General features: G+C 33.2%; 1 protein-coding gene and 1 pseudogene across 3 annotated transcripts in view; one reads left to right on the top strand and one right to left on the bottom strand.

Moving 5' to 3' along the window:
• Positions 1–13,382, top strand: part of DDX46 (DEAD-box helicase 46) — a 44,065-nt gene that overhangs the window by 18,466 nt on the left and 12,217 nt on the right. For all 3 annotated transcript variants that reach the window (XM_036224289.1, XM_016137674.2, XM_016137673.2), the window contains exons 14-18: positions 6,403–6,567; positions 7,074–7,236; positions 10,234–10,427; positions 12,025–12,162; positions 12,476–12,625. In XM_036224289.1, the coding sequence (XP_036080182.1) occupies positions 6,403–6,567; positions 7,074–7,236; positions 10,234–10,427; positions 12,025–12,162; positions 12,476–12,625 (810 nt within the window). The remainder of the gene's footprint in view (positions 1–6,402; positions 6,568–7,073; positions 7,237–10,233; positions 10,428–12,024; positions 12,163–12,475; positions 12,626–13,382) is intronic.
• LOC118605624 lies at positions 8,496–8,614 on the bottom strand (annotated as a pseudogene).

Genomic DNA, 13,382 nt, shown 5'->3' with positions numbered 1-13,382 from the left:
TCTTGATTGCTTATTTTGCCACTACCTTAAACCTTATTTATATTATTATTTTTTTAACTTAAGAAAAATTACTAGTGAACATCTTTCTAAGTGCTAGAACAGAATGTGAAGAATACTTTCAGAAGCAAATACAACTCAAGAGTAGATTAGGAATCCATTTGTTCCTGTATCTAAAACTGGGATCTTATTGAAATTGGCATCTGAAAGAATATTAAGAACTGGTTTTCCAAGAGAAGTCACTCCATAGTTTGTTTTTTTCGTTTGTTTTTGTTTTTTAGTAAAAATAAAGAATAAGAAGAAATTGATCGAATATGGAAATTGATCTTTAGCTCAAGTCACCCGTTATGGAGCTGGATATATGTACTTTGGTTAAAGGGTGTGAATAATATTTCTATTAAGCACAAAAGACAGTTACTTACATGTTTTATTTTTATTATGAAGTTGAGAATTTTGACCTCAATTGTTCATCCTGTGCCTAATGCAAAATGAAGTGAGCCGAAAATTCTAAAAAAGTTTACTCCAAGTTTTTACTTTCTTTAACATACCAATCACATAGTAAAATGAGATCATAAATAACTTGTCGGTTGTACACTGCAAAGCAGCATACTTGTGTCAGTTATCTTGTAGATCTCACTGTCTTATAGATGATTATTGTAACTTTGAATGCCATCTTTAAGTTGGCATAAAAAATAAGTAAATAGGTGATTAAACACCTCAGCATCTCTAAGGCATCTCTGTGCAGGCCATCTGTGAAGGATTTAGTGCGTAAGCAGTTATTATTTAATAAGATAGATGCTACTTAAGGAAATGGAGATTAAAAAATGAGGGATTTTTAAACTTTTTTTTAAGTCACATAATCCTTTACATTAGAGGATGCATAATCAGGCAAGTAATGACGGGGACTTTTTTCCCCCCCAAGTTTTATTCCTATCTCAGTATGATTTTGTCCAAGATAGTTTTTACCGACATACATTCAATATCCCAAAGATCGTATTTGTGATATAAAATTTAGAGTCGTGATATATACATTGATGAGTAAATCATTAACCTTTTAGTAGCAAATTATCTTCTGCATTGGATATTGTCTAGAGAAATGTAAGACAGTGGAATAAACTTTAAGAATATCTTTAAATGGAGCATATGCCAATGATCTAGACTTTGAATCACTTAAAAGTGGAAAAATTGCCAATTTTGTAACATAAGTGACTTATTGGAGAAGTTTATGGACTTACTTGGCCGTCCATAGCTGACTTACAGTATTTGCGTACAGTGAAATATAGGGGGAGCATATTGAAAAGTTTCAGGAACCTCTTCTAACCAATAGCCAACAGTCTGGTAACTAAGTGAAAGGAAGAAAGCAATTAAAACCTTGACTAGTCATAACTGAAAAAGTGTTTCACTACTCTGGTGTCATTCTAGGGGCATCCTCACAACTCTAAGCAGTAATTAATTAGTAGTCATAAGGTAAACCTAAGCTCCCATGTGCAGTAGACTGTACTATGAAGTATAGGTATTGTAACTTAGGAAGATTTCTGTTTATATTATGACAAGTGAAGGAGTTAGCTTTGGTTCTCCTGAAAACTTTTATGCTTTGACATTACCTTTCTGCATATGCTGAAAGCAAAAGGTCATTTGTGAACATTCTAGGAAGGAAGAATGTTCATCTCTTAGCTGACTATTTGTATATTTACCTTTCTTCTCTGAATAGTATACTTTTATTTCTACTTTTTGATTTTCTGTTTTTGATATCGTTTATTGACTTCCTACAATGGTACATAACTGTTTTCTTTCTTCTGTCACATTTTCGCATCATTTTTATCCCTTATTTCCCCAGTAGAATTGTATTGCTTTTAATTGGATCATTATGCAATGTTATGACAATCTAAATGTTATTCACAGCCGAGCAATGTAAAAACTGATTATTTTTAATTTTCTATATAACTTTTTTTCCTTTGGAGTTAATACTTTATATTTGTTGGCTGGATTTCTTAAGTTTGTATATACTTAAAGTTAATTCAGTTTAAACTCTACTGGGTACATAAATCACCTATCAAATAGCTGAGACATACAAAGTTTCATATCAGTCTCATCTTCTTTAAGAAGTTTCTTCAGAGCCTCTTGACCTGTTCTAGTTGGGGTTTGTTCTCTGTACCTGGCATAGTGCTGTCATCTTGAAATCCTCATCATTCTCAGGGTCTCCTTTGTTTCTTAGCTGTGTTGGGATCCCCAAAGTTCTGTAACTCAAGAGTAGATCTTTTCTTAGTTAACTCATTTTTAAAGATTGCCTTATACCTGCATAGGTTTGTGTCCTCCAAATTGATTTTCTGTTTGTTCTGATCTATGTATTTAGATTGGAAGCTTTGGTTAGTCTTCTGCCTGGAAGTGTGAAGGTCTGTCTTCTAGTTCTGGAGTTGGGAAAGAGAGCCAGAGGGAGAGTTGGAAGTGTCTCAGTATCTAGTATTAAGTAAATGATGCATTTACATAATACCTTTCTTTTTTAAATGTTATTCTTCAGCAGTGTATGAAGTTCCCTCATTTAGACATACTCTGTTTTCTTCTCTCCAGAAACTAAATCTTTACATCTTTAGCTTGGGTGCAAGAGGGACCATTGCCTAGTTGAGTAGAGTTAGGTGGAGGTCTGCTGATGTGATCATTTCTTAAACACTTTTTATTAATTCTAGCACTCCACCTTTCATATAAGGAAAACAAGTGCTTGACTTTGCCCCACTGCTAGCATAGGATTCTACTTTCTTGAGCTTGCTCAAACTTTTGCTATTTTTCAACATTTTGTTGCTTTTTGTTATTTTTTTTTTTAACAAAATGGTATTTGCATGCCATAAAACTCACACTTTTAATTAAAGTGTACAGTTCAGTTGTTTTTATTCACAAAATTATACAATCACCACTATCCAGTACTAAGACATTTTTTTTTGCCCCTTCCCCCCAATAAAACTGTGTTGTAATTAGTTGCTTTTGTTTTTAATCCTGACCTTGTGGATTAAAAACATCTCTTTTCTGTAGTATTTTGTCTTTTTGGGTGTATAAGAATAGATGCTATGTTCAGTTTTCAGTCTTTACCTAGAAATTGATTTTATGGCTTTTTCTTGGTATAGTCCTTTGTTCGGGAACTACTTTGAAGTAGAAAGAGAGCTTGAAAGTACATTTTTTGTCTTTGCACAATGAACAGTCTATTTTCGCATTTGACGTTTAGTTAGATATAGAATTCTAAGGTGAAAATAATTTTCCTTCAGAATTTTTCAGTTTTCATTGTTTTTCTTGAGAAATGCAATGTTCTGATTATTAAACCTCTATATATAATTTGTATTATTTGCCCTTTGAAACTTTTCAGGTCTTTCCTTTCACTCTAATGTTCTGTAATTTCAAGTGATGTTCTATGTTGTAGGTTCGTTTTATCCAATTGTTTGGACAATTTGGTGGATTCTTTAAACTTCAAATCCTTTAGTTTGAGAAAGTTTCTTTAATTACTTTTTTGATAATTTCCTTCTGTTTTCTGGAACTCTTATTGTGATGTTGGATCTCTTGGACTTATCCTTTAATATTCTTAATTTTTCTTAAGTATTTTCCATCTTTTTGTTTTCTATTGAATTTTTGAATTCTGTTTGTATAGTTTTGATTTCTAAAAGCTCTTTTCTCCGAGTATTTTAAATGGCATCCTGTTCTGGTTTTATAGGTGCAGAAGTTTCTCTGGATACCAATAGTAATTTTTAAAAATTTTATCTCTTTGCAAAGCCTATTTTCTCCATGTTGCTTTTTTCTGTTTGTGTATGCCAGTATATTTGAAAGCTTTATCCAGACACAAGAACAATAACACTAAAGTAGTCTTACATTTATTAAAGAAATTAAGGAAAACATTGGTTCCTGACTATTTTATTTTTCCTAGCAAGTTCTACTGGGAATGAATAATTATATTCCTAGTCATAGTTTATTTCAAAGTATACGATCATTGTAAACTTTTATTTTTAAAAGAATTCTGTTAAGGTCTTATTATATAGCATGAAACTCACCTATTTTGAGTGTGTAATACCGTGTTTTTCAGTATATATACAGATTTGTGCTGCCATCACCACAATCTGGTTTTAGAACATTTCCGTCACGAGAAAGATGCCTTGTGACCATTTGCAGTCATTTCTTATTTCCACCCAGCCCAAGGCAGCCACCAATCTGCTTTCTGTTTTTATAGATTTGCTCTTCATCCATGTCATAGCATGTGTTAGTACTTCATTTCTTTTATTGCTGAATAGTTAGTATCTCATTGGATATATGAACATTTGTAATATTTCCACTTTTTGGTTATTACGAATAATGCTACTGTGAACATTTGCATATAATCTTTTTTGGGACCTATGTCTTCATTTCTGTTTGGTAGATACCAAGAAATAGAATTGATAGATTTGATGGTAATTTATGTTTAGCTTTTTAAGAAACTGTCAAACTTTTCCATAGTGGCTATTTCACTTTATAGGCCACTATAATATTGATATTAACATCAAAGAAGTGAAGTTACAGTTTCATGTACAATGATGCAGAGACCCTCAAAAATATGTTAGGAAACCAAATATAACAATGCTTAAAGTAGATGATAAATCATATTGAAGTTATTATCTTTTGGATGCAAAGCTGGTTTAACATTAGAAAAATTGAGTAATATAATCCATCCTATTATCAGAATAGAGGGAAAAAACCATGCCATTATCTCAATTGTAGAAAAGGCAATTGATGAAATTTCACTTACGATTTAAAAATTAAACACACTAAGACTAGTCAGGAACCTCTCCTTTAATAAAGAGTATCTACAAAAAAAGCCTGTAGCAGACATACTTACTGGTGAAACTTTGACACTATTATCATAAGAAACAAAGTAAAATACTTAACACCTATTCAGCCTTTTACAGGAGGTTCTAGCACAGTAAGCAAGGAAAAAGTATAATTGGAAAGGAAGAAGCAAGTGTTATTTGCAGATGATATTACTGTCTTTGTAGAAGATTCAGTTTATGGATAATAATAAAGTTTCTGGACACAACGTCGTAAACAAAATAATTTACTACATTTGTTTTCCCAGTGAATTAGAAAATGTATTTTAAAAAACATATAACATGTAAAAGCATGAGAAAATAAACCTTGACAAAAGATATGTGAGCTATATCTGGAGAAAATTATGGAACTTTACTGGAAAACGTAAAAGAGGACTTAAGTTGACTGTCAATTTTATGTAAAGGTCAGGTGGTGAAGAGTGACCCTCCTGAAGAGGGTGTGAGGGAAACCACTTCTTGAAAATCCAGTTTGTTCTCATGATAGTGATTACTTTCCTTGGATCTGCTAAGTCAGGTACCACTTAATCAAAATATTCTTGCTACCATCTCCTATCTTATTTTCTTTGTTGGTTTGTGCAGTTTAAAAAAAAAATGCCTGTACTGTTAATGTTTTTACAGAGATTTTCAAGGGAAGAGAAGTAAATGTATGTGCTCAACCAGTAGACTTTAACAGAAAGTACTGGCCTGTGTTTTAAAGCCATCATTCTGGCTGCTGGGTTGAGAACAGATTTCAGACTGGGCAGGAGTAAAGGCAGTACGACCTGTTGAGACAGTTGATATAATCCAAATAAGATGGTTGAGGTTTAGGCCAGGAACCCAGGATTTACCATTGCCTTGGGTAGGACTGTCCCTTTCTTAGAATTCATATAGCCTCTGATTAGAGTGAAAATGTATTTCTAGAATTCTTTATATTCTTGGCAAGACCTTTGCCCTTCCCCGTTTCCAACCATTCACCACTACCTACATTGAAACCATCATTGTCTTTTTTTTTCTTGTTTATACCAATTACCACAAGAATTCTATTACTCCCTGCTTCCTCCAGGGCTCCTAGCCCTTAAGCATTTATTGTTCTGTTTCTGTAGCTTTTATCACCATTTGAGATAATATATTTATCTGTCTGTCTCATTAGAATATAAGCTCCATGAAGACAAGTTTTTGTCTATTATTGCATATATTAAGCACTTAGAACAATGCCTGGTACATAATGGTTGCTCAATAAAAATGTGTTGAATAATTGAAGGAAAACAGTGATACCACATGCAGAGTGGTTGTATCCTAGAAACAGTTGGAAGGTTGAGACTACTGAATTTGTTGATGGCTTGGGTGTGAGACGAGTATGAGAGAGCATAGTCAAAGATGACTCCTAGATTTTTGGCCAAACAGTTGCATGACTAGAGTTGTCATTTCTTGGGACAGGGAAACTACAGGAGGAGCAAATTATGGTGTAATTGTATTCTTAGGTAACAAATGTAAAAGTCACTGAAAAGAGGTTCTCAAAAGTTCTTTCTACTGGTTTTAACATGGTTTTTGGAGACTACTCACCATATTGACTTTTATAATGTTTTCTCAGGTCATGCGCATTGTGGATAATGTCCGTCCTGATCGACAGACAGTTATGTTTTCAGCTACTTTTCCCAGAGCTATGGAGGCTTTGGCGCGCAGAATCCTGAGTAAACCCATCGAAGTGCAGGTTGGAGGCAGGAGTGTGGTTTGCTCGGATGTGGAGCAACAAGTGGTGGGTACAGTCCTTAGAAAATCCCCAGTTCCCTGGATCCTTAGGCAGTATGTGATCCTTTTGGGATCATTGTTTGTGATGTAGGTAGATAATTTCTAAAATCAAGTAGTATACATCAACTCTAGCCTTTAATGTTTTACCAGATACGCTTGAATATGCTAGTTCATGGAACTGTTTAAAATGCTTTTTCAGTTATATCCAATATAAGTGATGGGCTGGTAGATAGAAATGTCCATAGCTATCTTATTCTTTGGTTAATAAGATGTGAAGTTAAGAGGCAGAGAGGACAGTTGATCATTTATAAGCCTCTAACTCTGAAAGTTACAAAATTCTTCTTGTCTTATTGGTTTACGAATTAAAATCAATATATATATATATGTTTTTGCTTTTTCCTAATATAGCAAGGTGCTATCATTTATCCATTTGCCACAAATAAAATGAATATTTTTGTTCAAGAGATGTATTTGTTTTTATTCCATTAACTTGGTGCAATTTGGTGTTTTCAGATTGTGATTGAAGAAGAAAAGAAATTCTTGAAGTTACTTGAGCTTCTGGGCCATTATCAAGAATCAGGATCTGTCATTATATTTGTGGATAAGCAGGAACATGCCGATGGTCTCTTGAAAGATTTAATGAGAGCATCTTATCCTTGCATGTCTCTTCACGGAGGTAGTATTTAATAAAATTTCTGTTTAGTATTTGACCAACTAGTGTGCTGTGTTCAGGATGATACTATTTACTTTGTACTCTCAATTTAGAACTAAAATTTATATCATCTAAGTTTTAATTCACAGCAGCTCTGTGGGAATAGTATTAGAAATAAAGAAAACAAGAAAATGATACATTGGTTTGACCAAATTCCATAGCCATTGATTAGCTAAGGAAGAATTGAACTTAAAATTTGCTGATTCATATTATATTCTTTTCCATTGTATCATTGTTACCTAGAGATTTTTATGATTCACATTAGAGCTTTAATAAAAAATTTTAAATACCATTTTAATTTCTTTTTAAATAACATTTAATTTCTTTTCCGCATATATATGTGGGAGTTTTGTTTTATTTTTAAACAAGGGTATTAACTTAGTTGGACCCATATTCTAAACTCAGTCTTTTTGTAATGGACACAATCTGAAATCTCTATTTTTGTTAGCTGTAGCTAGGCTTCTTGGATTCTGTCTCATGGATATATAGTTTAGGGGTCAGATATTTGGGCAGCATTTTTACACATAATTGAGTGTGCCCACTCTGTTCTTTCTGGGATTTATTCCCTCTTTTCTGGTCCTGAGTTTGTCTTGAAATCTTTCTTCTGTTTCTTGTCAGTAAGACTGTTTCTACTCAAGTTTTGACTTCCCTACCTGTGCTGGCCAAGGCCTACCCTACTCTCCATCAAAACAAAGTTTAAAATAAATAATAAAATCCTGTAACCTCAACCAGTATCGTTACATTTTTCCAAGTATCAATGCCCAGTTTCTACCTGCTTTTAGTTACTCTCTAGTGCCTTTAGGTAGTTGTCCTATATATTTTGTCCAGAATTTATAGTTGTTATCTGTAGGAGAGTTGGTCCAATAAGAGCTTCTCCTACATTAGTGGAAATGTGTTTTTCTTATATAAATAAGGAAATGTTCTCTCATCCCTTGTCTGTACTTTTCTCTCTTAAGTCAGAATTGCATTACATACTTAGGCCTAAATCATTCATAGGCAAGAGGAATGATCAATGGTTCTAAGTGCTGGGGTCCCTGAGGGTCTCTGACATTTTCAGGGGGTTCACGAAGTCAAAAGTATTTCTGTAATAACCCCAACATGTTATTTCCATTTTTATTTTATTCATTTATTTATTTTTTAGGCGAGGCAACCCTTGGTTGAACTCACAGATTGCAAAGACCTTGTCAGCTTACAATCCCTTATTTTTTTTTTTTTATTTTTTATACCTACAGCACCTGGTCTTCCTAGGTGGTCTCCCATTTAAGTACTTATCAGGCCCGACCCTGCTTAGCTTCTGAGATCAGATGGGATCAGATTTGTTCAGGGTAGCATGACCGTAGACGTTATTTTTCTTTTTAACTCTCATTATCTCATGAGTGTAGTTTTCTAGAGGCTGCATGGCATGTCATATTGAAACAGATTGAATGCAGAAGATAGGAGACTCCAACTATTATTAAGCTGGACATTAAAGAAGTATGCAAAACTATAAAACAATCCCATGTTTCTCTTAATAAATTATTTTATTGTTTTGGAAAAGTTATTTTTCACAAAAACTTTGAACAAGTAATTGCTTTATTATTTTTTTAATAAGTTAATAAGTATTTGAAAATGTCCTCAGTTCTAGGTTCTAATACATTAAATATTGATAGAGGTGAACTATAATAAACTAAAGCTCTCCAGGTCTGGTCCTTGTTAATTTATTTAAGAGTATAGAGCTGGCCTGAGCGCAGAGAGTTTGAGAAGGATTGGTTTACACTAATCATAATTCACTTGCTAAGACAGAATTAGGTTCATCTCTGGATTGGTATATGTAGCTGTGTTTTGGATGGTTATGTGAACAAAATTGAAGTTACGTTAAAAAGGAAGAGGCTTAATGGTTGCTGGGCAGGCATCCCATATACTTCAGTTAGCATATTCGGTTCCATGGAATAAAATATGTGCAGTTGGGTTAGTAGTCAGGATACCTCAGGCTAAAGTAAAAGTTTTGGATTGTTTTAATTATAAAGCCAGATGTATATTAATATTCCATAAATTTTTTTCAGATTTTTGAGTACAGTATTGGATCCTAGTTTTCTTTGACATAAGATCCAAATACTTTTTATAATTCAGTCTTTGAAGAGGTTATTTCAAATTTTAGGTAATACTAAAAATTGATATTAATAAATATATACATGCTAAATATTCTGTGTATGTTAAACTTAGGTTTTAGGTGAAATCTTAGAATATCTCCTGCTACAAAAATGAGTTTCAAGGCTTGAGAATTACTAGAGATTCTTGGATATCCCATCATCAAATATATTTGTAGCCTGGGCATCTTGTAATAGAACATTTTGGCATTTTATGCTCTGCTTTGTCACTCATTCTGAGGCTCTTTGGGTAAGATATTTGAGAGAACCAATTAGATATATTTAACCAATGTATCTCAAACTTTAGTATGAATGTGTAATCATCTAAGGATCTTGTTAAAATGCAGAATCCGATTTAGTAGTTTGGGGTAGGATCTGAAATTCTGCATTTCTAACAGGCTCTCATATGATGCTGCTTCTGGTCCTTGGACAAAACTGAGTAGAAAGGCTCTAAATAACCTACAGAAGAAGGAGGAAGTTCTGAATCCTACCAATATAGTCTGAAATGTGCCTGCCTTTTTTTCCACTCCTCCTGAAACAGGTTTAGATTAGTGATTCTAAGATTGAGCTTCTGCAGTTATAAGTCTTATTTATAGAAAGGGGACAAATCTATAGATTTGGAAGATTCACAAATGAGTTAATAGCAGTAACCTTTCATATTGCCATTAAATTTCCTTAGTATTTTATTTTCTATGTTGTAGTTATTGGCTGTGTGGTCAATATAAGTTGGCTTTGTTCTTTACTGTTTTCAGCTTCTTTCTCTGAATGTCAGAGGAAGTGGAGAGTTTAGTTTGAATATGTGGTTTTACAACTCTTGCATTTAATTTACTTACAGGTATTGATCAATATGACAGAGATAGCATCATAAATGACTTTAAGAATGGGACCTGCAAACTTCTCGTGGCCACCTCTGTTGCTGCCCGAGGTCTAGATGTGAAACATCTGATTCTCGTAGTAAATTACAGCTGCCCCAACCATTATGAGGATTATGTGCACAGAGCAGGACGGACTGGAAGAGCAGGCAACAAAGTAAGAATAACTTTTTAAGTTGATTTCTAAAGGTGTCTTTTTTTAGTATTTTAAGGAGTAGATAATAGGAGTTATGGGGACATTTTGAAAATCTCAATCATCAGACTGTGGGGAATAGTTGAGGTTCATCATTTATATGCATGTATAAATGTTGTTAAAATTATTAGATACCTAGCTGTTCTTTATGGCAGATGGTGTTAACCATTTGTGCTTTAGGTTTCTTCCTTATCTGCAAATTTCTATATATACCCATGGATCTTTCACTGCATTTGAAAACATATGGGATCATAAAATACACTCACACTTGTTTTTTTTTTTGACTCATGTATTCTGATAAGTATATAGGTCTAATTATTTTTGAATGCCACAGAATATTCTGTTGTTGGAAACATTGATGATATACTTGATATTCCAACCCTAGACATTTCTGCATATTGAAGCAATAATGTTAACAGTAACAGGTTATATTTATGGAGTACGGATTAAGTGCCAGACACAGATGTGCTTTGCATATTTTATCTCGTTTCATTCTTAGCTTCTCTTTGAAGCGGATGATATTACTTCCCATATAATAAATGAGAAAGTTGACGCACATAGAAGTTACTTGCCCAAGGATACACAGCTAATAAGTAGTGATGGTATTTATTCTTTTAACTTGAGTTATTCTGATTTGGGAAACTTTGTGTAAAGGGCCAGGTAGTGAAATTGTAGCCTTTTGGGGCCACATAGGCTGTCTGTCATGTACGTGTGTGTACACCTGTACACAACCTTAAAAATAACATAATGCTATTCTTAGCTTATGGGCAATACAGAAGCAGACCATATGTCAAGTCTAGTGACTAGAAATAAAATATTAAACCTTGTTTTAAATTTTATAACAGTTCAGTGGTAGGGGCAGAGTATTTTGTGAAGCTGGCAATCTGATAGTGGTTTGCTAGTCCTGTACTTCTAACTCCAGTCTTTCTTGTCAGAACCAAAAAGATGCTAGTGACAAACAAAGCCTTAGGCTTTAGAGAACCCCAAGGAGGTAACATAGTTGACTTCATTTTGCCAAAACTGTTACAAAAATAAGTAAATACATAAAACAACTCACTTTTGTATATAAAAACATTATATATGCGTACATATGTGTGTATGTGTGTGTGTATGTATACATATGATTTTATATCTTTTATTGGTCCTGAAAAAAATATGGGAAGCTACATTTTAAGAAGTTGATAATGGGTTAGCTGGTGTAGAGTAGTGGTGCAGTAGGTAGTGGAGAAAGAGAATGGAAGCAAAAAAAGAAAAGATAAAAATACTATATTAAACAATACATATGACAGCGCAATTGTGCGTTTATTTAAAGTCACATATAGTTCTACTTATAAGAAATCAGAAATTTTCTGGTTTTGCTTATTTCATTTTTTAAATATTAAACTTAGATATTTCTCTTTGAACCATTGAAGAAATTTAGTAGGACTCTTAGGGTTTTTAAAAATTCTTTAGTAATGGAGTCAATCTTAGGATTTATTGGGTAGTTTTGATTTTATCTTATTTGTGCTCTAAGATTCATCTTGTTAATGTCTAATAGTTCTACTTTTTCATCATTCATTAGGGTTATGCATATACTTTTATCACAGAAGATCAAGCTCGTTATGCTGGTGATATCATTAAAGCTCTTGAGTTGTCAGGGACTACAGTGCCTCCTGATCTAGAGAAACTATGGAGTGACTTCAAAGATCAACAGAAAGCTGTGAGTTTTTTAACTCCCATTTTTATGCAAATTGTTAATGTGTTCTAAATGCTGAATATTTAATAATTGTAAATCTTGAAAGGATTATTTCCAATTATCTCTTTAGAGAGGGAGAAAAGGAGTGAAAACAAAATCCTTTCTTTTGCTTTAACAGTATTTTGAGTAATAGTCTATGTAGAATTTTTATTTTTTTCTCACATTTGATGAAGTGTTTTTGTTACATTGGCATACACCACGTTGGAAAATATTTGCCATAAATTCCTGAACATTAAAGTTTTTACTATGAAATAAACTTTTTTTTTTTCCTTGAAAGGAAGGGAAAATAATTAAAAAGAGTAGTGGATTCTCTGGTAAGGGATTCAAGTTTGATGAAACAGAACAAGCTTTGGCTAATGAGAGGAAGAAGTTACAAAAAGCAGCTCTTGGTCTGCAAGATTCAGATGATGAGGATGCTGCAGTCGATGTAAGTATCGTTGTTCCTTTTGTACTGGAGGGCTTACCTTATTCTTGTTTCAATGGCCAGTTAGTGGAAACCTTGGTGTGTACACGTCCCATCCTTTTTCTCTATTTATACATATATTCTCATGTGTCTGCATTTATGTACTTTTTCAAAAATGAGATCATAATGCTCTATAACCTTCAACAATAGTTGCAATCTTTGCATTTCAGTACAGTATTCTTAATGGCTATGGAATATTTCATTATATGGCTGTTCCACCATTTAATAAATCAAACCCTTATTTTGGAATACATGGATTGTTTCTACATATTTATTATTTGGAATATATTGTATTTATAAACTGTACTTTCTCATTCTTGCACATTTTGCTTTTTTACGTTCATTAGATCTAGTCTTAAGGGTGAGTATAGAAAAGGAATTGCTAGGTCAAAAATTGTATCTGATTTGATCTTAAAACATTGTCAGATTGTCCTTCAACAAAGTTTGCACTCACTGTAGTGTGTGTAAGAGTGCCTGGCTCCTTGTACCTTTAACAGCATTGGTACTAATGTTGCTTTTATCTTTTTAAATTTAATAATTATAGAATATCCTTATTAATAATAATAGTCAACATTTATTGAGTGCTTCTAAGTACCATGCACTGTGCCAAGTACTTTTTTTACAGGGATTATTTTATTCTTCACAGCTATTCCATTCTTACTTCAGAGTCCATGTTCTAAGCTTGTGAAATCGTTTGTGAACCATTGAAGAGGGACCCTAA

This window comes from Rousettus aegyptiacus, unplaced genomic scaffold (assembly GCF_014176215.1).
Source record: "Rousettus aegyptiacus isolate mRouAeg1 unplaced genomic scaffold, mRouAeg1.p scaffold_m13_p_7, whole genome shotgun sequence".
Taxonomy (NCBI): Eukaryota; Metazoa; Chordata; class Mammalia; order Chiroptera; family Pteropodidae; genus Rousettus; species Rousettus aegyptiacus.
The sequence above is the reverse complement of the archived record's forward strand: the minus strand, read 5'-3'. Positions and strand labels throughout refer to the sequence as shown.